The 26,599-nt window shown below is 41.2% G+C and overlaps 4 protein-coding genes and 1 long non-coding RNA gene across 9 annotated transcripts; 3 read left to right on the top strand and 2 right to left on the bottom strand.

Moving 5' to 3' along the window:
• Positions 1–112: 112 nt before the first annotated feature.
• LOC115690542 (uncharacterized) lies at positions 113–2,480 on the top strand. The gene is made up of 2 exons (XM_030616918.2): positions 113–194; positions 832–2,480. The coding sequence occupies exon 2, from the start codon at positions 843–845 to the stop codon at positions 2,115–2,117; it is 1,275 nt and encodes a 424-aa protein (XP_030472778.2). The 5' UTR covers positions 113–194; positions 832–842; the 3' UTR covers positions 2,118–2,480.
• Positions 2,481–3,101: 621 nt separating this feature from the next.
• Positions 3,102–8,889, top strand: LOC115690543 (uncharacterized). Of its 3 annotated transcripts, XM_056314360.1 has the most exons (12): positions 3,460–3,536; positions 3,650–3,744; positions 4,090–4,185; positions 4,594–4,670; positions 5,194–5,273; positions 5,445–5,502; positions 6,462–6,529; positions 6,618–6,699; positions 7,205–7,288; positions 7,568–7,642; positions 8,345–8,464; positions 8,613–8,889. In XM_056314360.1, the coding sequence occupies exons 3-12, from the start codon at positions 4,092–4,094 to the stop codon at positions 8,793–8,795; spliced, it is 921 nt and encodes a 306-aa protein (XP_056170335.1). In that variant the 5' UTR covers positions 3,460–3,536; positions 3,650–3,744; positions 4,090–4,091; the 3' UTR covers positions 8,796–8,889. The 3 variants fall into 3 exon arrangements, with proteins under 3 accessions (XP_030472780.2, XP_030472779.2, XP_056170335.1); XM_030616920.2 differs by lacking the exons at positions 3,460–3,536; positions 3,650–3,744 and adding an exon at positions 3,102–3,379; XM_030616919.2 differs by lacking the exons at positions 3,460–3,536; positions 3,650–3,744 and adding an exon at positions 3,104–3,379 and having other exon boundaries at positions 4,085–4,185.
• Positions 8,890–9,109: 220 nt separating this feature from the next.
• On the bottom strand, positions 9,110–10,286 carry LOC130138882 (uncharacterized). Its single transcript, XR_008817158.1, has 2 exons — positions 9,794–10,286; positions 9,110–9,338 (listed from the first exon to the last, which is right to left on the bottom strand). It is a non-coding gene; the product is annotated as an uncharacterized LOC130138882 (long non-coding RNA).
• Positions 10,287–11,876: 1,590 nt separating this feature from the next.
• LOC115690529 (uncharacterized) lies at positions 11,877–16,689 on the top strand. Of its 3 annotated transcripts, none has more exons than XM_030616886.2 (7): positions 11,877–12,182; positions 13,314–13,375; positions 13,479–13,750; positions 14,207–14,275; positions 14,386–14,448; positions 15,998–16,056; positions 16,206–16,247. In XM_030616886.2, exons 1-6 carry the CDS (start codon positions 12,076–12,078, stop codon positions 16,040–16,042), a joined length of 618 nt encoding a protein of 205 aa, XP_030472746.1. In that variant the 5' UTR covers positions 11,877–12,075; the 3' UTR covers positions 16,043–16,056; positions 16,206–16,247. The 3 variants fall into 3 exon arrangements, with proteins under 3 accessions (XP_030472746.1, XP_056170437.1, XP_030472747.1); XM_030616887.2 differs by lacking the exon at positions 16,206–16,247 and adding an exon at positions 16,328–16,689 and having other exon boundaries at positions 11,879–12,182; XM_056314462.1 differs by lacking the exons at positions 14,207–14,275; positions 16,206–16,247 and adding an exon at positions 16,328–16,689.
• A 662-nt stretch (positions 16,690–17,351) lies between these two features.
• On the bottom strand, positions 17,352–23,686 carry LOC115690528 (uncharacterized). Its single transcript, XM_030616885.2, has 13 exons — positions 23,442–23,686; positions 22,640–23,327; positions 21,956–22,040; positions 21,696–21,785; positions 21,154–21,227; positions 20,973–21,057; positions 20,791–20,877; positions 19,393–19,523; positions 18,959–19,040; positions 18,812–18,859; positions 18,395–18,467; positions 18,201–18,304; positions 17,352–17,875 (listed from the first exon to the last, which is right to left on the bottom strand). The coding sequence occupies exons 1-13, from the start codon at positions 23,596–23,598 to the stop codon at positions 17,768–17,770; spliced, it is 1,812 nt and encodes a 603-aa protein (XP_030472745.2). The 5' UTR covers positions 23,599–23,686; the 3' UTR covers positions 17,352–17,767.
• Positions 23,687–26,599: the final 2,913 nt, after the last annotated feature.

Here is a 26,599-nt window from a genome sequence, read left to right as displayed (position 1 = left end):
CCGCCCATAAGACTCGCTCTCCGCCGTGCCAGCCATTTCCCTCTTCTTCCTTCCTCTTCTCTCTCTCTCTTTCCCTCTGCAACATCCCGCGCACGACCGCAGAAAACCCCTCCCGATTCAGAGGAAAGAGAGGAACGAGCGCACGACGCGAAGAGCTCGAGCGATCAGCAAATCCGCCGGAAAACTCTCGAACGGTACGTCCCTCGTCGATTCCTCGACGTGAATTTGTCCGTTCGTATTCCGTCCCAATCTCTTGCCGGCGGCGACGGTGTGAGGTCCTTTTGGATGTTTCGCGGATTCAAGCAGCTCCGGTCGCCGCCGCAGGGCTCGCATGGAGGTTGGTTCGCGCGCTTGGATCGGACGGACATCTTTGAATGCTCAATTAACGATTTCTTTCACATTTCGATCTCGATCGTTTCGAGGCGCTAGCGAGGATTGGAATCGCGGCGTTTTCGTTGTTTTCTCTCCTTCATTTTGGTGACGTTTCCGAAATCTGTTCCCGACGTGAAGGATAGAAGGTTTTCGCGGGAAAAAAAGAACGGCAATGCGAGGCTCGGCAGAGGGAACCGAAGGGTTTCTGAACGTTTGAAGCACGATTTCGTCGGAGTGGTTAAGTGACGAGGCGTTTCTCGTTATCTCTGCTTCGATGTTGCTTTCGCGAACGTGTTTTCCCCGAGAAAATCCTCCATTCTTCCGCTTCCGGAGAGTCTTCTGATCAAAACTAAGGGTTATATTACTGGTTAAGAATCGTTGGCGTCTGTATTAGTCGGTTTTGTTGTGAAGTTGCGATCGTGAAATGCGTGCGTCATAATGCGTGGTTTGCCCTTTCAGGTGATCGCCAAATGTCATTGATCGACGGCTCATTGAACCGTCGAAATTCTATAAGAGGCAAGGAAGAAGGCAGCGGCGGCGGCGGCATCCTCGGAAGTGGACGGCGTGACCTGGCTGGATTGACACTAGACGACGTTCTAGGCACCGACAAGAAACTGGGTCCATCGCCCACGGTGGCTCAGATCACCCGGACTCTCCTCGACGTAATCCGCGACGATCCTGACGGAGGCTCTTTCCAGGACCTCCTTGGCCAGAAGGACAAGCAGAGCTGGAGATCTTTCAAGGAAAGGCTACGACGCAGGCGTGAAAGCCAGGCTTGGACCTCAACCGGTCACACTCCTACATCAGACATACCGATTACTAGTTCGAGGTCACAGATGTCAAGGCAAGGTTTAACTAGGTTCCACTCTACGAAGATTGTGGAAAACTCGGATGACGAGCCAACTCGGGAGATTCACTGTGAATCCCCGAGAGCAGGGGAGATGCACGGCAGTGATCATGAAGCGATTTACGATTATTCGAGCCAGAGTTGCTCTCGGTCGATGATGATGCGCCGGACCTCTAGTCGATTCGGCTTGTTGGGCCCGGCAGTTCCACCAGACTCGACTGAGCCGGAGGATCTGGCAGGTAACGTGCAGGTTAAGGCTCTCCGGCCACAGATCTCGCGCCACAATTCCACGAGGCTCGGGTCATCACCCTGGTCAAGGTCCGAGTCGGCTCGACTCCTGACTCGGTCCGAGAGCTCAATGGTCAGGAGAGAGGACACCAACGGTGAAGACAATGCAGCAATTTACGGGGACGAATTGGGTCGCCGATCGCGGCGAGTTTCTGTGGTGGCACTGCAGGAGGATAGGCAGCTGTCCGCGAGAGAGGCCGCAGCCTCCCAGGAGGCGGCGGAGGCAGCCGCCGCCGCCGTATTAGACAGAGAGGATGAAGGCAGTGACAGGGAGGAGACGGAGAATTTTGAAGCTGCACAGCCGAAGAGGATGTCACTGATGGACTTGCTGGAGGAGACAGACAGGGAGATGGGGTTCGTGGGATCGAGGTATGTGGTGGGTGATGAGGAAGATGAAGAAGAGGAGGAGGAGGTGGTGGTGGAAGAGGAGGAGGATGGAGAGGAAGGTGGAGAGTACAGTTGCTGCGTGTGCATGGTGAGGCACAAGGGGTCTGCATTCATACCCTGTGGGCACACATTTTGCAGGATGTGCTCAAGAGAGCTCATGGTTGCCCGGGGGAACTGCCCTCTCTGCAACAAGTTCATCCTGGAGATTCTCGACATCTTCTAAGTATAAAGTGAAGAGCTTTGTGGTTATTGGTCAGTTTGGCCAATTGCCATTCCATAAAAGATTGAAAAGGATGATCATTTTTGCGTTACTTGAGAATAAGCGGTCATTTTCTGCCTCTCTCACACGCTGTCTCTTGTCCTTATTTAATCTTCTGCTTTTGGATTACAGGAACTAAACAGGTAAATGTCATGGAAGTCTGTGAGCCTATCAAGTTTTGTTTGTGTTGGTAACTAGCAGACTAGGATCGAATCTGATTCCAGTGAGGAGGGATTTATTTGACATAAGTTCTTAGATAATGCTATGTATGCTATTGGATTGCGAAATTAATATATATATAGTGACTGTAATGAACTCTTTATTGAACCTCGAACATGACCCACATGTTTAAAATTTTAAATGCACACTAACAACTTTGCCACATTGATTAGTTTAAGAATTTCGTAGATAACTTTTTGTATAATGTGCATTACTCGGGTCGTAGTGTTTAATGGCTCTACCGTTGCCCAGTTCACTTTAGTGGTATAAACGGGTCGATACAATTCAATACTCTGAACTTGACTCACCCTAGAATGGTTGAGGCTTGATAGTTGACTCAAGCTCAACTCAAATAATATTATGCGGCTCGGCCTCCAACTCGATTAAATTTGTAAAGCTTCCGCTCAACAACTCTATCTATCGTCTATAAGTTTTTACGCAAAGCGTGAATTGAACTGGAACTCGATCTCGTGCTCGAATTTGAATAAATACTCTAGTAAAAAGTACATAATTTTATGTATTTATATAGCTGTATATATAACTAAAGATATAAAATATAATCACACAATTATAGGCTCAAAAGCTGCTCGAGTCTAACATTTTCCAAGCTTAAACTCAAATTCGATGGAGTACTCGAACAACTCGAACTTGTGTTAAGACAAGGCAGGTCCTTTGTCCCAGAAGGCGCGAAGAAAAAGGAAGATCCTTTGCTTGCGCAACCAACAGACATCAACCACCCGGCAAAGAATCCACGAGACCATAACACATTGCAAAAGGGAGAGAGTCTTTCAATCGAAGTCTAGAATTCCCAAGGATTAGACTAGAATTCGTAAAGAATCTGGGAATGGCGCTTCTTCCCATTGCTAAATAGCTTCACGATCAGGGCATTCTCTCCAGTTTCTTCGGCCAACCCCATATTTATAATAGGCTTTGCAGGTTCAGGGAGCCCCTACACAGCTCTGTGTCTTCAACTTTGCTGTTGCAGTATTCAAGAGTCAAAGAGAAATGTAAATTTCTTGTTCCTTGTTCTTTGGTTTGTGTCCCGATTCAGGAATGCTTCTTATTAATTTGTTGAACCGCAAGTATGATGCCCCAAGGAGTGGCGTTTCTGTTTGTCTGCTAAGGTGCCAAAAGATGAACAGAAGTCTACTTTTAGGAAAAAGGGTTAGAGTTAATTTCAGTTTCATTCTTTTGTTGTTGTTTAGGTCAGTATTTTAAGAAGGAATACTGTTAAGATATTGACCGGTTGGTAATGCGAACAAAACTTCGTGCCTCAGGAGACGTAAGGCTCCAGTCTCGTTCTGCTCTCAATTTATTGGGTCAGCTCGAGATAAAGTAAATCCCTTCAAGTCCCCTATCCGTGGCGTGCATGGTATGCCTCTAATTGGACTATGGAGGTGGAATTAGTATGATACGCAAAAACTGATCTGAAAGCACAAGTCAGTGTGAAACTCAGAAAACGGAAAAAGCCATTTTCTTAATAGTTGATTGGAGTATGCAGATTGTTCTAGCTTATGTACTAGTGAATGAAGTAGCTTCATGGGGTATAAATCGTTTAGTTTCATTTTTCGCTTGAATGATGTCCGTAATGTTCAAGATTGTGGCGAAGTTGAGAAATGATTCCACCAACTAAACAGACTAGATGGAAGGTGATCTCTAGGTACTGGGTTTTGTGGATGTGTTCTTTACATTACGAGTCTCCTTTTTTTTAGTGTAGCAATGGCTGTTCCAGTAGTAAACCGGAAACTGCTCGAGGAACTTGAAGCTATGGGATTCAATCCGGAGCAAGCAACTAGGGCACTTCATTTTTCAGGTGATTCTGCGCATACCGTGGATGCAAATGTGAAGTCTTGCGAGCTTTTAGTTGAATGTTTCATAGAATGTACATATTAAGATTGAAGGAAAGTAATTCCCTGAATCTGCGCAGTTGGTTGAGGCGTTAGGATATTTCCAGCTCAAGAACTAGAGATCACCTGTTCAAGTCCCACAAAGTGTGTAAATTGCTTTTGGGACCACAAAGGTCTAAATTTAACCGGTTCCCGGGGCTGCAGGGTGTTTCATGGCCTTCCAGACAGTGGAGCATCTGCACTCATGCCCCTGGATTTTCAAAGAAAGAAGTTTTTATAGAAATTATTAAGCCAATAATTGAAGGAAGGAGATTACATATATATGAGGCCATTATAAACCCTTTTTTAACAGTTTTTTGTTACATTCTTTTCAGGTAATTCCAGCACTGAGGCTGCTATAGATTGGATTGTCGACCATCAAAATGACCCAGATCTCGATCAGATGCCAAGGGTACTGTTCTCTGTTGAAGCATAATAACAGATATGGAGCCATATTATCTCACTTTCGGTGCTTCACATGGTGAAAAGCAACATGAGAATTTTGACCAGAGAGCCATGTTGTTGTTTACTTTTGTCTTCTCTTTGAGAGTAAAAAACCCGAGGTTTCGTTGGAAGAGAACTTCTTTACCTACTTCATCATTGTTAACCAAGAAGATAGGGCGTACATGTAGGTGACTACATGAATTGCAATCAACGTGTTTTGTTGTCGTGTGCATAGTGGATTTTGATCATTTTTACCTTGCTTCTGGAGCGGTTTTCTGAAGTCAAGGGGGTGTCAACTTTGGCTGATGTTCAATGTACTACGGAGTTCTCAACTGATTTTCCGCTTTAAAGTATGTGTTAGATATCGTAGTGCGCTGCTTATGGAGAGGCCCTTACGTGCCAAGATTAAAGCTAACTGCAAACTTTAATGAGGCCGTCTTGAGTTTTTATCTATCTAATGTTTATGCAACATTTTGTTTTTTGAAATTTAGGTATCAATCGACCTTGACATTGAAGCTCTCGAACCAAGTTTTGTGACTGAAGAAATGACAAGGAGAGCACAAGAATTACGGTACGATTTAAGGCCTCGACCATTTTACTTTCTACAGTTCAAAGTTCCAAATTTTCCTCTCCATTTGTAAATCTATTTTCTTTTCTGTCCTCTGGCCCACTGATGAAGTAATTCTTGCTTAAATCTCCAATTTTCCTTTTTCCCTGATGATGGGGTTTTTCTTTCTTTCAGGGATCGAGCAGAGGAGAAGAAGAAGGAAAAGAAGAACTCTCAACGAGAAATGGAAAAGGTACTGCAACACGAGTTTGGCTTGATTGTAATTACAAATGGCGACAACTTGATGACACTGAAGACACACATATGCAAGAGTTGTCTTTTAGGAGATATGATTGGCTGCGATTAATTGTCTTCTGATTCTATCCTGATCAAGTGGAGAATATTTTCATGCCCACAAAAGAGATACGGAAATTTTATCACCTTCTTTGCTCACTCACATTATGAAATGACGAGTTTGACACCAAGTCATTTGACATCCATATTATTCTGGCTAACGTGTGTAAAAATATAAGAGGTAGAGCTTCACTCTTCCAAAAAATTAAACCTTTCCAGACAAATGTATTTTTGGCTACTATATGGAGGCTTCCTGCCTCCATCTTTTTGAACTATTAGCTCTATTGTAATGCTGGGGAATGCCCCTAGCTACTGTTCTTCATCTGCTTTATAATACTTACATTTTACACCCAAAAAAAAAATAACGAGTTTGACATCCTTTGTTGGTATAATGATAGCTCAAATTAATTAAGTTCTCTAAAGAGCTTTAAGGCTAAGTTGGGAAAGTAAGGAAAATGTGAGGAATGAAAATTTGGATGGAAAGTTGAGAAGAAGTAAATTTTTTTGTGAGAAGATTGTGGAGGGAAAATTTCATATTTGTGGCATTTTCAACCCATTTTCTCTTTCCCTAGATTTCCCAAACATAGCCTAAAGGTTAGCTCACTGGTAACGTTCATGGCCAGGGTGCATAATTATGCTTGCATCCCTTAAAATTGGTACGTTACGTTATATGCTTCTCTGTGAGATGATTTAGTAGTCCTTAGTCTTGGAACTTAGAGGAAATGACACTTCTCTTTTTTAGGAGCTGATCGGTGGCAAGTCTGCTTTGATGTTCATGGCAAATTACATTAGTTACATCAGGTTTTACTATGACAGTTCAATCTGCATTTTTTTATCGCAGTTGAAACTTTGTTGCAGGAAAGGATTCGAGCAGGTAAGGAACTTCTTGAAGCAAAAGGAATAGCGGAAGAAAATGAAAGAAAGCGGTTTGATCCACTCATCATGACAAGTTATACTCCTTTTAGCCTAAGTCAATCTCGTTTTCAAGCAATGTGTTTGACACTGTTGTTTCAGTTATTTGGCGGCGAAAAAAGCAGAAAAAGACGAAGAGCGAAGAGCTAGGGAGAGAATTCTTCAGAAACTGCAGTATGATAAGGTACTTGTCTCATTGCCTTTAAGGCTTCAACTTGTTTACTCTTGGAATGTCAATGAACAATTTGATTGAAATGTTTCCCAGACATATTCTAGATCAAAATGCATTCTTCCGAAAGGTCATAGAGGACTACTGATTTTCTCTATCATTTCTTGCATCTAGAGCCATTTTCCTTAATCACATTTATGTCTATGCAAAAAACATGGGAGAGTTCGTCAGGTAAAATACATTTCAATCAGGGGTTCAGTTATAAACTGATGACCTTTTCATACATAGACAACGAGTCTGTGTTGAGGAACTGGAGAACATGTAGGAGGCATCTAATGTGGAATTCGATGCTGCAACTTTTACAGAGATTGCCCTAATCACTCGCTTTGTTAGTGGCTCTATGCGTGTGTGGATTTGATCCAATGATGACCGAGACGTGTCGTGACTTTGTCTTTACAAGGGAGGGATTAATTCCTACATCTTACCAGATATCAAGGCTTTAATTTGCATTTCTATACAGTTAGAAAGAAGGCGGAAGCTGGGATTGCTGTCAGAAACCCCCGCTGCTTTAAAACCTTCGCTGCCTCTAGTAGACAATAGAAGGGTATGTACTCTTTCTGGCAAATTGATGGGTAAATGCACTTTACTTAGCATATGAACTGTAACACTACGCCAACTACATTTCCAGAAGCAGTGAGCCTGCACAGGGCCATACACCCCCCCCCCCCCCCAAAAAAAAAAAAACAAAATAAATCCATGTCAGATCATTTTTTGTGTACTATGATTGGTCTTGTCAACTGCATTGTACGTAGAACGAGTCTCAACATTTTCCCAAGAATGCATAAGTTGAGCTGATACCTATTTCTCTCTTGGTAATATGCAGACTTCAGGTGTTTATTCTGTTACCAAGGCTGATCAGATCAGAGAGTGTTTGAGGTCTTTGAAGCGCAATCATAAGGTAGTTTCATCTGTCAGTCATGAACACTGGTGATAAGAAGATCCCATACTCTTTAAACATTCACCATTTACCACAGGTTGCAGACAAAATCATATTAAATTACATTAAGGAAGCTTTTCATATCATCCTTCTATCATGCTGATTAGTGACGACATTTGTTCAATCTGAAAATAGATTTTACCTTGTCATTAAAAACCGCATGGTTATATCAGAAAATCGAGAGCCCATCTTTTTTATTGGATTATGATGCCTTCCAGTAATGAAAGTACTCACAAAATCGAACAAATTAGGTTAGAGCGATTTCCCATTGGAATACTCATATCAAAGAATTGGTGATATACATTTTGGTGTTAAGCACTTCATGGGTCATTGGGTTGCAGTATTTTCAAATCAAGGAAAATTAGCTTGATTGAGAGCGAGCTCAATTTTGCTTCTTTAGGTACATAGATCGTCTGAGGAACCTAGTGCTGCTTTTTTTTTTGTTCAAGTTCATCCTCTCTTTGCTTTTGTACTTCATGCATATCTGATATCCCCACTTCCTTAATGGATTGTCGAGTGATTGATTTTATTCATGTAAATGCTATTCCCAGTATTCTATACGCTGAGACAACTCCAAAAATTTCATCTATTGATCCTGGAAAAGATAGCCCCAACTCTTTCTTTTTTTCAACTTTCTTAATTAGTCTCTGGGCGGTTTTCTAGGATGAAGATGCCAGAGTTAAAAGGGCCTTTCAAACGCTCCTGATATATGTGGGCAACGTTGTGAAGAACCCTGATAATGAAAAGTTCAGGAGGATCCGCCTAAGTAATCCCGCGTTCCTGGTAACATCTCTTGAAAATTATTTACTTATTAGTTCTAGGATTTGGGTAACGATGCTTCATTTTTAGATGGAATATGGTTCGAGCCATGTTTCCAATTTTTCATTGGTTGATAATAGGTATTTATTATCTTGTCCTGAATATTGAACAGAGTAGAGTAGGGCGTCTTAAGGGAGGCGTCGAGTTTCTCGAGCTTTGTGGATTCGAGAAAATCGATGGTGGCGAGTTCTTGTTTCTTCCACGTGACAAGGTCGACTTGGCAGTGCTTAATCTAGCCGGGACTCAGTTGAAGTCAGCATTAACCAATCCCTTCTTTGGACTTCTTGAGAAGTGATGAACTTATTGGGATTAAATTTGTTGGCTGGAGAAGCTATCTTGTATATGTGAAGATTCTATTAACAGATTGAAAAGGCTAGGCCTTTGTCCAAGTAATTCTTCGCTAGGAGTTTACATTATTCTAACCTCCCCTCTTTGCTATCTCCTACTCAAGTCCAGTATACCCTTTTTCTTTGCACATATGAACTTGAAATTAGAAACGGTTATATGATTATGCTCTTGGTCTCTTGGAAGCTGATATTTGATCATTGCAAGGCATAACCTATCCAACCGTGGCCGGAAGTTGAACATGCAAAGACAAAGGCAGAACGGGAATAAACGGTTCTGCTTATTTTAATATATCGATTATTCTTAATGTGATATGCACGGCACAACTGATTACTGAAATATTCAAAACTTTTAAAAGTAGAAGATTCAATCAATATTAGAATTAGAGGGAGGGTGCTTTCAGCAGCCAACAGCGGGACTCGACGCCCGCAACAATCAATGGCGGGAGCACCACAGTGGCAACAACCGTGACTTTAACGTAATTATGCGGCACCTGGAAAAGGAAAACCAGAAATATATGCAGAATCCTATTAAGTTCATAAGTCATGGCAATCTCGACGAGAAATATGATCATGGCTTGATTCAATGCAGATAGAATGTGGTCCAAGTGGGATTCAATCATGGTGTCATGGTGTGCCTGAGAGCCAAAGCAAACGGTCGCCAAGACATTTCAAAAGTCAATTCAGTGTATATTCTTCTACTTATCTCCTGGAATGTGATCCAATCAAACAAAGATGAAAAAACAGGAGTCCCAATATATAGCTCAACATTAAGAACTCAACCAACAGAAAGCAAATTTGATATTTTTCTGATAACGGGTACCGAAATACGGTCTTTTAAATCTGTTCTTGCAGTTAGATTGTCATCAGTCCCGTTCATGTTCTCGTGTCATGCACAGATAGACACCACCCAGCCCGGCGAAGGACTGACCCAAGATGGCTGTCTCACCTCGGCAGACTGGAAATTACGTGCTTGGTTTCTTCAACACCACAGGCTCCGACAGTGGGTATCTTTGAATGTAGTTGTCCTGACAATCCAAAATATGTTTGGCTTGCTAATGGAAGCATTTTCATGCTGACCAGGCGCAGGAAATCTCACAATGTACTTGGATGGCGTGTTGAGGATTATGAAAGGCAGTGAAGGAAGCTCGATTCGACAAATCTGGACCGGGCGTTGCCGAGTTCTTCAGCCACTTAACAGAATTCTGGCAACTTTGGGATCACAGAGTTGAACTCTGATGGCACTGTTGAGTGCCGAAGCTTGACTCTCATGCCACAAGTTGAGAAAGACACAAAACTCGCGTAAAAAACACACAGAACTTCTCACATACGCACACTTACGAGCCAAGTACACCTTCACAAACTCACTTATGGGAGCCAAGCTCAGTTGCTTAAATGAGAGCTTGGCTATTTAAAGGCTTAGCGGGGAGGTGCTCTACCTCCTAGATATTTGTAGAAAGAATATCTTCATAGATATTTCTAGGAAAATACCTAAATATACAAAGTACCTTCTTAAATTTTCTAGTTATTTAGAGAGAGCACTAAATGTCGTCAATCTATTAATCACGCATTTCTACACTCTTCATTAAATATCTTATAAGAAAAATATCTAACTATTTTCATGGTAAATATAAAGAATCTAGAATTATTGGAGAGGAGAGGTGGTGCATCTTTTTCTGCAACACTCCCCATCACTGACTGTGGATCAAGCCACTATGTTAGGTTGCTTCCTCGAACTCTTCTACAAGAAAAAAATATCTAGATATTTTTTACGGTGAGGCGGTGCATCTTTCTCTTCAACACACCCCCTCACCGACTATGGATCAAGCCACCATGATAAGTTTGCTTCTTGGAACTCCTCAAATATCTTATCACATTCTTTCTTTATCCGCTTCACCTGCTTCTAGAGCTAGCCGCAGATCTGCGAGATAAAGCCTTGATTCAACACCATCTGCTCGAACTTTAGCTGCCTCCGTGGCTACGACTTTCAATGGGTCTTGAGAAGCTCAAATTTCAACGACGCCGGTTCGACCGGTTTTGTCATGTCGGTCCGACATCATCAAGCCTAGATTTGGGTGGTCGCCTACCCTAGATCCAGGTCTCGAGGAGAGAGACAAGGAGACAAATCGTGGGCCGGGCAATGGGCGATGATGCCTCGCATGACGGCAAGAGGACCCGAGTTGACGATGATGGTAGCGGAAACTGAAGATGCAGGAGGGAGAGAGAATGAAGGATTATGGTTCGATTAACAAATGAATCTAAAGAATTTATCCCCTAATTCGTTAATCAAGGACAAACAAGTGCAAGGCGTCCTCGTTTAGCTCTTAAAAGTTCATCTTCATCATCTTCTTCTTCTTTATCATCAACCTCTTATGTCCAAGTCTTCATTACCTTTCTCATCTTTATCATCACCCCATCGTCGATCATCAGCCTCCTCTTCTTCTTTAAACGTAATCCTCCGCAAAATGAAAAAGAAAAATAAAAAAACTGATTTCCAATGAACAAAAAATTAAGTCCGACATGGAATTTTTAAGTTTTTTTAATAAAAAATGACACTCAAGCGATCGCTTTAAAATTTTCAGTACTAAAATAAGTATTGTACGAATACTGTGGCACTCTTAATATCATTTCCCCAAATTAAAATAAATGGTGACATAAACATGTACATGATTATATTTCATACTTTTTTTTACATTGAAGGTGCCGGTATTTTCTTATCTAATTAGGAGATTAAAAAAAATAAAACTACCTAAATTAATAGCACAAGTAAATTTTAAGGTAGGGCAAATATTTAATCCATCCTACAACATGCGCACACGTCTAGCAGCATGGCCTAAGGTATTGGGAAAAATAAATCCCATAGTACCTTTTTTCAATTTAATTTCTTTCTTTTTCGACCAAAAAAAATTAATTTCCTTTTTTTTCTGCTAATTAGAAAAGCCCCATAATGATAAAAAAAAATAAGAAATAATAATAATCCATCGCTTACGCTAAAAAACCAAAATCCCAACTCTCTCTCTTGCCTCGTCGGATTAGAAAGGCAAAATCAAAAGACCAAAACCATAATCGCTCCGACGTCATAAAATCTCGCGAGCATTTCCCGTCTTCCTCGTACTCCCCCCCTCCTCTTCTTCGAGCTCCGGTGGAAGCGAACCGCCGTCCGGCCTAGGGTTAGGGTTAGGGTTCGGTGCCGTCGCATCGAGTCCCCGGTAGCTTGCTCGGCGGAGGATAATGTACGCCGATCGGGTGGAGGCTGAGGGCAAGAGGCCCGCCAAGGATCGGCTCAACGGCGGCTCCTACGCCGACTCGTCCCGGCGGCGTCAGATCACCGGCAAAAGGTTCCTCCATCCCGTGCACCCTCCTATGTTTTGTGCTCGGCGGGCCGGCTTGTCTTCCTGCGCTTGTCCCGTTTGTGTAGCGAAATCCTTGAGAAATAGTGTCGCTGCCTGCGATCTTGTAAATTTTCTCGGGCGGTGTCCATGATTGCTGTTGTAGTTGATAGATGCTGGGCAGAACCGATACTTTGTGTTGCTCATTTGATGACTGTAACTGCGCCGGATTCGTGCGCGGATGCGATTTCGGCTCTCTAAATTTTTTGCTCATTAGTTAATGTGCTGTGAAAATCCAGTTGATTATCGAATGCTTCCAAAGAAGAAAAAAATGCATATGAAGATGGATATGCCATTTTGTCTATAGTTGTTAATACAAAGGATAGGGCCTGTACATGATTAGCTGGGGAAATAATGGGAATTAGTTGAGCTTAGGAATCGAATCTACTAGCATTGTTTTCTAGCTGTTCCTTAGTTTATAGTGGCAGAGCCTCAGCTTCGAAAAAGTGATTGATCAAGAGTGGCTGAGCTCAATCGGAGAAAGAGAAAAGGGCTTTATCAGCTTCGAGCTATAAGTGCTAGAGTAGTCAGGATTGCACTTCTATTAGCCTGGGATATTATTTCATTTGTGCAGAGCTCAAGAATGGACAGTTAAAATGACATGATCATGAGTGACATGATCATGAGGTCTTTTTCTCTTGCTTCACATGGTTGAAGCCATCTTTGCTATGACATTCGTTTTCTTATCATATGGATGGCTATAGTTTTGGGAACAATATACGTATATCACTTGATAAAGTGCAAATGCTGTTACATGGTGGTGGCCCCCTGGTGCCCTTTTGCAATAAGAGTTCTTGTACCTATTCAAATAAGAAAAGACACAAATTGGTTCGGAATTTTCATTTTGTCGAACTGCTAAAGGAGCATATTGCCCATATATGAATGCTTCTGGCTTTTCATTTCTCTAGTTATAGGCATTTGTAAGTTGATTTTTGAGAGTAGTAATTTTGTGGTATGGACTTCTGAGCACAATCATAGTTGCTTGGGGTACTCTTTTGACTGTTTGTTTTTGCCTGGTTCAAATGTCTTAATTTATTGGAAGGAACATCTGCGGATTGAATTGCTACCTTGTTTCTGCAGGCAGAGGCAAGACGATAAATGGGAACATGATCTTTATGACAATGATGAACGTCAGATTTCAAGTATGGTAGAAGATCATATCAATCTGGAAAATGTCTTTCTTCTATTGTTCTATTAAAAAATGGTCCTCTTATGATTTTGACTTTGTGGTACTCGCATGTGAAGATCGCAGGGTCGAGGGCCGTGATCTGCGTTTGAAGCTCCAGAAGAAGGGTCTACAGCCGGCATCTCAAGGTGCAAAGGGGACTTTTTCCGGTGTGCGAGATCTTCGCGAAAAGCTTTCTGGTGTAATAAGTTCCCAACCGGCAAGTAATAACACAGCCAAACCAAAGTTGGCACCAGAGGCACCTAAACCTGCCAGGAGAAGTGTTGTAGTTGAAGCTTCTATGCCAGAGACCAAAAGAGTTGTTAATCCAGCTCCGAACAAGAAACAGAGGGTATCTTTTATATTTTCTTGTAGTATCTCATGCTTTGTATATTAAATGGGCTGTAAGGAGCAACCACCTTGCCTTATGTGTCAAGTCAAGTGAATCTGATTATCACGCCGCATGATCATAAAATTGGGGGGACTGTGCATATTCTTATATTCTTAGAATGTTGACATGAAATTGCAGAGACGATGCTACATACAGGATCATTGTTACTTTTCTGGTGTATTTTTTTGGTCTGATTTTGATTTGGGCTGAGTTAGACATGATTATTATTTGTATTAGTATTGGATGGACCATTTCTCTTTCTCGTTGTTGTCATTATCAGGAAGATGGAGATTCAGTTTTCTTGACATGTAATTGATTGTAATGGTGATTTAGAAATTAGGGAAGGATTGTTGTAGTTTATATGCTTTCTTGTTTAAGTTTCAGTTACATGGAGATTTTTCTTTTTTCTGATTGCAGGTTGGCGTGGATGGTTTCTTGCGGTCTTTGGGTCTTGAAAAATATTCAATTACATTTCAAGCTGAGGAAGTATGTTAATACCGTGTCTATAGCATGAATGCTAGAGATTCTATTTTGTTATTTACTATTGATCTTAAATTTGGCATTCTGCTATATGAGAGTTCTATCTGCTTCTTCAGGTGGATATGACGGCTCTTTTACATATGAGTGATGAGGATCTCAAAGCTTTGGGAATTCCAATGGTACGTAACAATTGGAGCCTCAATTTTATTTTATTTTTGGTGTGGGATTGGAGTCTTAGTTGACTAGTGATAATTGTGGTGGCATTATTGTCTGACTTGTATTAGCATCTCTTTGATTGACTTTCAAAATCCCCTTCCGTTAGCTTTGGTATTTCCTGAATGTAGGACTGAATGGCGAATTGAAGTCTCTCTTCTTAGGTAGAGTGAAAAAGTTTGTTTCCTCGAGGAATTTAAATGTTTTTACCTTTCATTTTTAGCAGGACCAAAATCACAACATTTCATAATCTCTAGCAAATAAGGTAGCTAAGGAATTTGAAGTCCTTGAGTAGGAGATTTTTCTCTACTTTGAACTTGATGAGTGTAGATGTCACTCCTCTTCTAAACTCTTTCAAAGAGCCTCTCTCAGGTCCATTGGCAGCATCGAGTTCATCTTTTCTAACTGGAGACTTTAATCGCTTGTAAATCGTTAGACGTATTTCTGAATCTTTTGCACTTGGCGTTGATGCATTTGAATGATCTGTCAAGAGCATTGTTGATTTGCACTTAAGTGTTATTCCATAAGAGTATTTGGCTGGTTCTTTAAAAGAGAAAAGCCATTTCTCTAATAATTTTATAACAAATGTTTTTTTGTTGAATTTTAGTTTGTTGGGATAGAATGTTCATTAGCTAAGCATGTGTAAATTAATAGCTATATTTGATCTTCTTCAGATTTGAGCTGGTCCATGGTGCTTCCTTCTATATTCCCTTGTAGATGCATTCTGAGATAAAGACCAGTATTTCTTACCTGATTTAAATTAGCCGAATGAAACTTATAAGTTAATACAACCAAAAATCCCAAATTGGTACACCTGTGTCGAATTTACCCCAAACCGGTGCACCCGTATCATATTTACCCCAAACTTATTTTTATGTCACAAGAAATCCCAAACCGGTATATTCGTGTCATATTTGCCTCAAATTGATGCACCTATGCCACATTTACTCCCACTTGATCTACCACAATTTGGGGTAAATGTGGCATGGTTATATCAATTTTAGATTTTTCGTGACACAAAAATTAGTTTGAGTTAAATGTGGCATTAGCCCTATAAGAAAAGGTCTATGCTTCTGATTTCTCTCCTTTATAAGTTCTCAGTAAAGGCTCTATCTTATTTCTACCTTTGTTTTTGTTTTCTCGCTGTAGTGATCCTAACCGGGAACTACTTTTGTTAGTGTATCATGTAACTCATCCTATGTTATTATTAATTGGGACCTACTTCTGTTAGTGGAAATTGCAATTTTCAGCTTTTATGGATGTAGTTCCTGTCGCTACGTTTCAGTGCTATCCAACTAAATAACATTAAAAGCTCTGAGAATGACATCAGAAAAGCTATTCTTCGAGAGGTCAGATTGACTCAGGTTTTTCCCATATAAATGGTTATTGTGGATTTTTTGGATTATGCACTCTTTGATTGTAGTCTTATGCCCTTTGGTCAGACTTAGTAATTACTTGGAATATTTTCTGCTTCTCTATATATTTCAGTTGGTTTTGGACCTTTTGGTTTTTCAGGGTCCAAGGAAAAAGATACTTTTGGCATTGGAGTCTAAAGATTAGTTCCCTTGGACAAGGTGAGCTATTGTTTCCAGATTCTCATTGGCAATTCCATCTTTGTGATGGTTGGTTTGCCCTTCCGCTGTTGTAATGTAATCTGTAAGGTTTTTAAAATGTTTTCCTTCTCTATATTTCTTTTTTCTATTTTTGGGCTCCGTTTGTTTAGGATCCTTCGCTGAGAGGATAAAGGGGAGATGCATACTTTGTTTGTATTTCGTATTACATATAAAGAACTGGATGGCACTATTAAGTGTTCTGATTTAATGTGGTGTTAATTCATCATTGCAGGTGTAAAGGTTATCCTGCTGCTTTGTACTCGCTATATCTGTTAGCTATTTTATGGTTCGATTGGGAAGGGTGGTTGCAGTCACCGGAGGTTGGAAATGTTGGTCCGCAATTGTGTGGATGGGCGAACATTCTGTTTAAGGGAAAGGTGGAAAACTGGAAACTATCCGACATGGGGGAGGCGTTGGATGTATATTTCGAATGCCGTGGTATTTCAGATTTTATAAGTATGGGGTGATTTAATTTTTTTGTTTAGCAACTAACTGCAGCCCATGAACTGTTTGGGTCCTATCTTTGCTTATTCTTGGACAGGAGATGTAAATCCTTTGTAGCAACTTGGGTCCATCGATGTTCTTTTGCTAAAAGCTGACCTGTTGAACATGTTTTTTTGACTGCTGAGCGGGATTTTACAGTACATATCATACAACTAAGGTTGTATTTAGGCTATTTGAACGTAGGAGAGCATGCAATCATCCTTGGTAATCGAGATCGATGGTAACTTACATTTATTCGATTAGGATGAAAAGACATATAAGTGATGCACCCACGATTGTGAGAATCTCGAAGTGAGTGGCTCGAGTTGATTGCCGAGTATGCAGTTTCTGTTTTTTTTTTTTTTGGCTGAATCTGAATACTCAGTTGTTTGTGCTTCTTGTGACATTTGCAATCCACCGGCACATCTCTTCTCTGAGCAGATTGATTATCGTCTCTCTTTCACTCACTTTGCCACCATCGAAAATCCTACCAGATGAACATTCTTGCCCGCAACGTAAAGGCATGAAGATTGACAGATTGTTACATGAGACTCGTGTTTCAATTTGGAGGATACCGGTGCTTTTATACACTGGCCTTCCTCAACTGGCAAAGTTACTTGGATGGCATAAAGAATTACAAGACAAAGGCACGATAACTTAAACGGCGATATCAATACGATTATGAAGACTTCGTATTTGATATAGAGAGCAGTCTTACTAACAAGCTAAAAATGGAAGGGGTCAAAGACAAGCACAAATGCAGCCATTATCAATTAAACAAATCTCGCACAAGCCCGGCATGAGACTGGCTTCATTTCCTCTGATTAACGTAATTCTTGTATATCAAAGAAGCATTTGAAAGGGTGGTTTGAGGTACAAAACAATTTCCAGTCTCACATTTCAAAAAACACCTCACGTGTAAAGGTAAACTTGAGCTCCAAAGGCCAGTAAAATTAGTCACCGAGGGTCAAAGCCTTCTGTGCCTGTGCTCGTAAAAGTCCTACAAATCTTGGTTTCACCATAATGTTCTCACCTCCGAAGACCTCTGAAGAACTGCCGATTGTTGTAGAAGCTATTTCTTCAAACGAAGTCCCTGAATCCTGATGGTAAAATTTTCAGGATATGCACTGTGCGCTCCAACTGAGGTGATTTCCTAGGTCTGAGAAAATGCCCCGCTAAAATGATGCATCTACTCGGGCTTTTTCCACGTCAAGTACTTTTTATTTTCTTGCCGATATCTCTTCCATTCTCTCAGAGCCGCAAGGACAACATGCAGGGACACCGGGAGGAAGAAAGGCTGCATCACAAGAATGAAAGAAAGAAATTATGTTCAAAGACATCAATTTCAGCAATTTAATATGCTGATGGATTCTTTTCAAGGTGGCTTCGACAAAGACTCTTCTCAAGCCCTGCCCAGACCCCATAATAGTTCGACACATAGTTTGTTGATGTCCAAGCCAGAACTGCATTCTACGAAATTTGGTCCTATGGGAAAACTATGTAGGGCTCTGTTCCAAGAACGTCAGCTTGATGCATTCTCCACTTTAAAACCGCTAGACAATAACAATATGGTGAGGCTATAAAATGTCAGGAAACAGATTTCTGAGATCAGGGTGACCAACCGAGTAGACAGCAAAGCAGTGCTCGAAGGAGTAATAGCTAACAGACATGATAGATGGATGAAAGAAGGCATCCTCGGCTAGAGCTCTTGATTGCCTCGAGGAAACTGCAAGCAGGGAGAGCAAGCAGTAGCATGAGGAATGCAAACAGAAACAACTTACGAGCTACGGATCCTATCTTAAATAATAGAAAGTACCAGCTGCAGCTTCATAAATGCCAAGGGAGGCATCACTCTCAGCTTGTTTTGCAGCTTCAATAGAAAGCTTAACCTGCTCAGAATGATCGGTATGAATTGAGGGATTGAAACAGAAGAAAAATTGGAAACCATTCAAGCATGGAGAGAGAGAGAGAGAGAACCAACAAAGGAAGGAAGCACGAAATTAAAAGAGCGTTAAAAGAAAAGAAGAAAGGATGCAAAAACTCGCTTAGGTTAAAAATTACTTCCCAAGCAAAATCCTTTCAACATTTTTCTGCGGGCGAGTGAATACCGTAACAGATATCTACTGGCAATGGCATACCGAATAATAGCTATTGAAAGAGTTAATCATTTAGGAAAATAATAGCCAACAGATGAATAAAGTCTTTCACGCAAGCCTCTTTCTTGACAACTGACCTGCTTCCCTATCTCATCCATTATGATCATTCGAGGAAGGGATTGAACCTGCATTAACCCTTTTGTCAAGCTTGAAGCAATTATACCGAACATATATTCCAGCTATGACATCCAAACTCAAAGGTTCTAATCAAACTGAGGACAAACCAGTCTGGAGAGAGAGCTAAGGGTTGTAGCACACGACCGTAGATTAAAACAGGCATGCTGCCTAGTCAAGGCATCCAGTTCCCTGCAGAGAAACAATAAATAAGTCCATGAGAGGAATGTATATTGCAGGGATAAATATTGGAACCAATTTATTATTTGTTCTGGCCTCTTAAAAGAATATCCCAGTACTATCCTAAGAACATCTAAAGTAACTTATCCGATAACTGTGTATTTTTCCAAGTTGAGGCATTGTGAATTACATCTCAGGTTAGCTTCTTATAGCACAAGCTTCTTAGTTGGTACAAGAATCTTATTTGAAAGATAAAGAAGGCTAAGACCACAGGTCTACAGCATTCCTCATGACTTTCACTAAATTCGTGACCTGAAGATACATTCATCAGTCTCAACAAATCAAGAGTAAGTCATATGCTTACCATTCTGTGAAGCCTTTCTCACTAGCTAACATGATAGACCTGCCTGATGTTCCGATGAAGAGGTTATCAGATTTTAGACCAACAAGTTGACGTATCTGAGCCACAAAAACTTCAAATATCTTCTGAAGATCCTGTTCCAAGCTAAGTGCACCAAGCATGAGAAAACTCAAGAGAAAGATGTGCATAGAAAACAATTTATTAATCAATATAAACCAGGTATTTATGTGCGCTTCACTGCGTAAAGTATTTCCAAATAAGAGACTCCATTGATATTTAATTATGGGTTACCATATCGCAATAGCATATAAGAAAAATAAGAGCATACACCATCAGGACAATAGTAATTACTCAACAAATAATTCCTAAACATTAATATGTCAATTTTTTCATAGTTGAATTTAAAAAATTTTCAAGTCAATTTAGACGGAAACTTGTTTATTGTCACTAGGCTGATAATTTTGCTAAAAATTGCAAACCTTGGTATTTTCTATTACCATTTTTTAGAAAACAAAATAGCAAATGATAACGGTAAAGAAAATAAATTAATATCGTATTGAGATAAAATATTGCCCTTTTCCTTAAAAGGAACCAATTATATTATGTGCAGTAATCTTTTGTCAAAATAAGAGTTTAAACTATTACATAGTAAACCTTTTTTGAAAAACAAAGTACATAATCTGTCTTATTGTAAACTAACTTTACCAAATTAAGAATAGCAGTAATTTTTTGATCATCAATGTTATTAATATGCATGATATTAAGTTGAAAACATCCGCTTTGTAAAAACAAATCTTAAAAAATAAGACTTTGCTCAAAATCTTAATAGATTTGAACATTCCATACTCTTAACATGAATGTTTAGAAAAAAGAGTTTTCATATATCAACAGAGGTGAACTAATGGTGGAATAATACTTACGAACTGGGACAGACGCTAAGTACAAATAAATTCACCTAGAGCATATATCCAGTGAAGATAGATTAGTCAATTTGACTATCTCATCTAGTAAGAAATTAGATTTAAGGAAACAAGGTTTGCAACTTCACAAAAATAACTCACTTTAATAAAAGAATATATCGAGGAGACAAGTGGGAAGGACAGACAAAAGGAAGAACACCAAACTATCTAAGTGAATATCATAATATGCACTTTGGCAGGCAAAAGCCCAAACTCCCTCTGACCACTCTTACATAAAACCAAGTGGCAATATTTATCATGGTTCCAGGTCAAATTTCTCTGGCGTTACAATTTTTCAATATCTTCATTCCTATAATGTCAACATTTATTCTGGAAAAAGGAGGACACCTTCCTGAACCCTCATTGTGTTAAAATCAAGCTTCATATCTATTAGAATACCAAACAAAAAAAGGTATTATACCTTCACAATAAAACTTTATACCTGAGGAGAAATTTTGTGCCCTGCAGGGTACTTTTCTGGATCCTGCAAACAATTCATACGATTCCAAACAACTACACCTCCCCACATCTGCAAGATTAGTGAACTTAAGACATCAAACAAATCCATGAAACGAACAACATAGGGACAGAAGGTATTAAAAGTTCAAAGGCTTCACAACTGACAGGTGATATATATCCATTGGCCTTGGAGATCTCCCCATTCGGAAGCTGTAAGTTTAGAGGGCACTCCTTTGCAGATGGTATGTATCTACAAGCAAGGAGAAAAAGCTTGACTACCATAACATTTAAAAGGTGCTTCACCAGCTGCATTATCTTCAATGGAGATAGAGGTTAACAAACATACAGCACAAGCTGCAATATCTTTGACCGCCCACCAGCTGCAGTTGAAGTGTCCAGATGCCACTCATTTGAATTGACCTGTTGATTTGCTCAATGAGACTAGCAAAGAATACTCAGAAATAATGCTATCGAGATAGAAGTAAAACTTTTAACTGGAAGATATACGTCTATTGTGATAGTCAGTGTAGTTTTGCAAAAGCATGTTTAAAAACAATGTAGTTCTTCCTTAGAATTTATTGTGTTGTGTCCTCTAGTTTCCTTTTTATTAATAGCTTTGAAGCATCAATTTAGGCATTTGCAGTGCAGTGACACTAAGTCTGCAAATGAAACCAATTCAGTTATGGTACATTCTACATAGCACAACATGCATAGAGATGAACTATTGTAATTATTTTCAAGGCTTGAGAATGAAGAAACTATGAAATGGAAGCTCATTCTTGTTTAGGCAACAGAGCTCTTTAAAGGGAATGTGGAATCTGGGGTTTCTCTACAAGTTGTATCACATATCATCATCGGAGGATAATGAAGAAAATTGCATGAACTTACAAAGAATGGGAGATCACCAGTGTTTAAGATGAAGCTTTTCAACTCATCATCCCAGTAGGCATGACAGGCTTTTGGAGTATGATATAGAACCTGGAAATCAGAAGTAAAATGTGAGTCACCAGTATTCTTATCATTGAAAAATTGGCAAAGCACAAGATTTCGGAGGCACACAACACTCACTCACACCCACAGGCCTCCAAAGTTTTGTTAGAGAATCACACTCGATTTATATACATATATAAAAAAGCTAGATCTAGCACCTGACTTTCCACAGTTATGTTTGCAATAGGTCCCAAAGCTTCAACTACTGGGGACAACATATGCTCCTCTATCATATTAAAATCCCTGCAGGTAAACAGCATGAATAATACTCATAACAGTGAACAGTGAGTCCTACAATGTACAAGTTCCATGTTTCAGATGGACCAACATGAGGGGAAGTGTTTGGGATCAAAAAGATTCAGTTTCTAAAGAGAATTCCAAGAATTTGAGGAAAAAGGAAGTGATGATCCACTGCTGGGCACCGTATGAATATCTATTTTTGCTTCAATTCATTTGTTCAAACACCAAAAAAAAAAAATAAAGAATAATGTATCAGTGAAAATGTTAAAATGAATAGGACCAATGTCCAAGCGCTGGATCCCTGTAATTTCACTGATGAGGCTTCACCAAAAATAAAGAGGCAGCTGCAAAAGTTGTCTCCTAAGGTAACTCTAATGACAGAGGATAGACAACTCTAGGAACTGCTGATTCACAACATTAATCTTTGGCACGGAGATATCGTAAGAACATCCTTGCAAACTGGAACAATCATTATCTTCTCTTCCGTATCATAATTCACTGACGTGGGGAACAGATAGAACACAAAGGAGACCAGCACAAAAATGACACGCATCAATAAAAGCACGACAAAATAATACAGCGAGAGAGTTGAATCCCCATACCAATCATAAATCCAATCCTGCGGATCAGTATTGAGCAAATTGAAAGAAAGCACGATCCTCCCATCAGCTCCAACGGGCATAAATTCCCCTTGAATCAATCCTTCCTCTTTGCCACCGTTCGAGAACACCTTAACAAAAATCTCTGCAATTTTTTCCACGGCTCTCTCTTCCTGCACCCTACCAACAATCCAAGCATGTCTGTACTTTCCAATTACAGCTTTATCCTCCGCGTCCTTATTCACCACCACTACGGTGTATACCTTCCCGGCTAACCCCGAACACTCTCCTCCCAATACACGCTCCAATGAATCGTCAACACTCTCATCATCACCATCAAACTCCATAGAACTAATCGCACCGCACTGGTACGAACACGAATCCCTCCCGCTTCGGCTCTGGACGCAATGGGAGTTCGATTCCATCGTCACCGAGACAGAGTAATTGTTACTGCAGGTCCCGCATTGCGAAGTTCCCGACACAAATTTGCCCATCCGATCGGCAATCGACGATTTCAGATCATCGGCGAGGCCGAGATCATTCGATCGGGAATCAAACCCTACGAACACCGCGCGAAAGTTACACGGGAACTGCAGAGGCTCCGATTCCATCCGCCTGGAGAGCGCATCGATGTCGTCGAACAGAAGCGGCGCGCGGTAGATTTCGACCGATTTCCACAGGAAAGGAAAACCTGCGGGACCAGCAAAAATTCGTTCAACGAGATGTCGCGGGAGGGTTGAAATTGAAGGAAAAGGGGCGCTTCGGAGGACGAACGGAGGTAAGCTTAGAGCGAGCGAGGATGTACCGATCAAGAAAGAAACGAGGACGGAGAAGGTGAGGACGAGGCGCTTCGTTCCGGGCTTGGTTCTTCGCATGGTTTCTGGATCGAACTCTTCCCGTTGCTCGAGTTTCGGTCCGGACGGGTCCGGCGAGATTTCCGATGACTCGGCGATCTCCGCCATTGCTGGTGCAGCGGAGAGGAAGATGAAGAAGCTGAAGCTCTCTGTCTTCAGAAAGTCTGCAGAATTGCTGCTTTCTCATAGAGGGAAGCTTTTTCAAGAACAGGAAATTCGTGATGTGCCCTATTTATTAAGATTGAGAGAATTTGATAAACATTTTTTATTTTCTAAATACTAATTAAACATTTCATTTGGGTACAAACACTTGGAAAAATAGAGGGAATATTTCAAATAAGCGCCTGAAGTGCCCTAATTTTTTTAAATAAGAGCCTGAAGTGGATTTTGTGTCAAATAAGGACATGAGTGACATGTCAGTCTCAAATAAAGGCTTGAAGTGGCCATGAGAGTTCTAAATAAGGGACTGATGTCGCCGGTCGCCATTTTTGTCTAAAAATAATTTTATTTTTTTCTCTTTTCCTTTTCTTTCATTTTTCCTTTCTTTTCTTTTTTTCCTTTTCTGATCTTCTCTTTATTTTGCCAGTAGCCGTGCCAACCGCCGATGAAGCCCGAAAAGGACTGGAGGAAGGTTGCCCTTGCCAGATATAGGCGAGGCTAGGCCATCCCTCGCCAGAAGTTGGCGAGGTGTTGCCGGCGAGGGTGGCCCTCGCCCAGATTTGGCGATGGGCGGCTCGCCCATGGTCGGCGAGGCCGTCCCTCGCCTGGGAAGCCACCCTCACCCAGCCCTTCCCAAGCTTCACCGACCGACCGACCACCGGCGGCAGGCCGGCCGACCACCGACGAAGAACAAAGAGAAACTAGAAAAAGAAAAAACGAAAAAACGAAAAGAAACAAAAAGAATTCAAAAAAAGTTAAAAGATGTAAATATCCCCACCATTCAAAAAGTTAGGCCTTTCTTTGAAATAGAAATAGCTACTTCGGACTCTTATTTGACACAAAATCCACTTCGGGTTCTTATTTAAGAAAATAATGGCACTTCAGATCTTTATTTGATATAAAATTCACTTCAGGTCCTTATTTGAGAAAATGAAGGCACTTCATATCATTATTTGAAATTTTCCCAAAAATATATTAAGGAACCCCAAGCAAAACAAATAGTGGTACTACAAGTAGTACTTTTTTTGCGATTTGTCGTTAATCAACTTCAATCTTATGATTCCAAATTTCATAGATTTTGACATAAATATCTTGAAATGCATTTTTAAGAAACACGTGTTGGTTTGAATAAAATAACTCGTTATCATGAGATTACACATGTAATTTGAGAAATTTATCTATTTTGATCCAACAATCAAAAAAACGAACGAAGATAAAATATCTTGAAATAAATTTTATCTGACATGTTTATTGTACGTAGTTAAAGTTAGAGTTAAAAGAAGGGAAAATGTCAATTAAGAACCCAAAAGTGAGTCTCTTTTTTCAAAAAAGGACCTCAAGTGGACAATGTTTCAATTAAGGACCCAAAGTACCCAAACTAGTCTCAAATAAGGACCCAGCTCGCCGGCCGGCGACCTTGAGACATTTTCCGGCACCGGAATAAGGGCAATTTTGTTTCTTTTTTCCTTTTTTCTTTTTCTCTTCCCTCTTGTGGCCATCACCGGCGACGTCCGCCGGCCTCAGGCGAGGGCCGCCTTCGCCGGCCTCGGGCGAGGGCGACCGTCGCCCAACGCCGGCAAGGCCGAGGGCAGCCCTTGCCGCAACCCTCGCCAGCCCAGGCGAGGGCGGCTCTCGCCCGCCCAGATCCGGCGAGGGCCCAAATCCGGCGAGGCCGCCCTTGGCCTTGCCAGCCCAAGCGAGGGTTGCCCTCACCAGCGTCGGGCGAGGGCAACCCCCGCTTGGGCTGGCGAGGGTTGCAACGAGGGTGGCCCTCGCTTGGGCCGGCGAGGGCATTCCTCGCCAGATCCGACGAGGGTGGCCCTCATCTGGGCTGGCGAGGGCAACCTTCGCCCTCGCCCACTGAAGCGAGGGTTATGGCCTCACCTGGGCTGGCGAGGGTTGCGGCGAGGGCCGCCCTCAGCCTTGCCGGCGTCGAGCGAGTGCGGTCGTCGCCCGACACCGGGGAAGGCGGCCCTCACCATCGCCGGCGATGGCCACAAGAGGAAAGAGAGAAAAGAAAAAAGGAAAACAAAAGAAAAAGACAAAATTGCCCCTATTTCGGTGCCGGAAAATGTTTCGGGGTCGCCGGTCGGCGAACATTTGGCCGGGCAACGAGCTGGGTCCTTATTTGAGACTAGTTTGGGCACTTTGGGTCCTTAATTGAAACATTGTCCACTTGGAGTCCTTTTTTGAAAAAAGAGATCAACTTTGGGTCCTTAATTGACATTTTCCCTTAAAAGAATGTTCGTTTCTGTATTTGTTATGTGACATTTCTCTTAGTCTTTATGATTACCATGTGGCAAGACACGTGGCATAATTTTGCCGCGCGGTTTATATATTAACCTATAAGCCTTCTATTTTTCATTGACTTTAAATTTCAGAAAATAAGGGGAAAATTTCAAAAAGGGGCACCAAGTGGAGTCATTTTTTCAAATAAAGGCCTGAAGTGGACATTGTCTTAAATAAGGACCTGAAGTGGACATTGTCTTAAATAAGGACCTGAAGTAGCCAAATTGTCTCAAATAAGGGTATGAAGTGATCAAATCATCTCAAATAAGGACCTTTGATCGGCCGGTGACCATTCCGTCGTCGAAGAAGGGGTATTTTAGTCAAAAAAAATTATAAGTATGTTTTTTATATTTTTTTACTTTCTTTTTTTTTCCTTTTCTTTTCCTTTTTCTTTTTCCTTTTTTCTTCTTCCTCCTAGCCGTCACTGCGCTGGCCAGCGACCTCCGTCGGGCGAGGGCCGCCTTCGCTGGCGTCGGGCAAGGGCCACCTAGCCCACGTCAGGCGAGGGTCGCCCTCGCCGGTGTCGGGCGAGGGCGGCCTCCGCCGACCCCGGCGGAGGGAAGAGAGGAAAAAAAGGAGAAAAAAAACAGAAAAAAAAGAAAAAACAAGAAAATAATAAAATAATAATAATAAGTAAATGACGAAAATACCCTTTGGCCGG

This window comes from Syzygium oleosum, unplaced genomic scaffold (genome assembly GCF_021117445.2).
Source record: "Syzygium oleosum isolate NSW1041296 unplaced genomic scaffold, Sole_v2.1 Sole_v2.09, whole genome shotgun sequence".
NCBI classification, from domain to species: domain Eukaryota; kingdom Viridiplantae; phylum Streptophyta; class Magnoliopsida; order Myrtales; family Myrtaceae; genus Syzygium; species Syzygium oleosum.
Note: the sequence above shows the minus strand (reverse complement) of the source record. Positions and strands in the feature narration are given on the sequence as shown.

Bases quoted from the DNA above. Each gene is read 5' to 3' on its own strand.
- LOC115690528 (XM_030616885.2), bottom strand. From the start codon at position 23,598: ATGGCGGAGATCGCCGAGTCATCGGAAATCTCGCCGGACCCGTCCGGA. The intron at 21,058-21,153 runs GTATGTTTGTTA...CCTTGCTTGTAG, and splicing joins AAGATATTGCAGCTTGTGCT to ATACATACCATCTGCAAAGG. The intron at 17,876-18,200 runs GTTGGTCACCCT...CTTGTGATGCAG, and splicing joins ACTGCTTTGCTGTCTACTCG to CCTTTCTTCCTCCCGGTGTC.
- LOC115690543 (XM_030616920.2), top strand. From the start codon at position 4,092: ATGGCTGTTCCAGTAGTAAACCGGAAACTGCTCGAGGAACTTGAAGCT. The intron at 5,503-6,461 runs GTACTGCAACAC...ACTTTGTTGCAG, and splicing joins CTCAACGAGAAATGGAAAAG to GAAAGGATTCGAGCAGGTAA. The intron at 7,289-7,567 runs GTATGTACTCTT...GGTAATATGCAG, and splicing joins CTCTAGTAGACAATAGAAGG to ACTTCAGGTGTTTATTCTGT.
- LOC115690542 (XM_030616918.2), top strand. From the start codon at position 843: ATGTCATTGATCGACGGCTCATTGAACCGTCGAAATTCTATAAGAGGC.
- LOC115690529 (XM_030616887.2), top strand. From the start codon at position 12,076: ATGTACGCCGATCGGGTGGAGGCTGAGGGCAAGAGGCCCGCCAAGGAT. The intron at 13,376-13,478 runs GTATGGTAGAAG...TCGCATGTGAAG, and splicing joins TGATGAACGTCAGATTTCAA to ATCGCAGGGTCGAGGGCCGT. The intron at 14,449-15,997 runs GTACGTAACAAT...TTGGTTTTTCAG, and splicing joins AAGCTTTGGGAATTCCAATG to GGTCCAAGGAAAAAGATACT.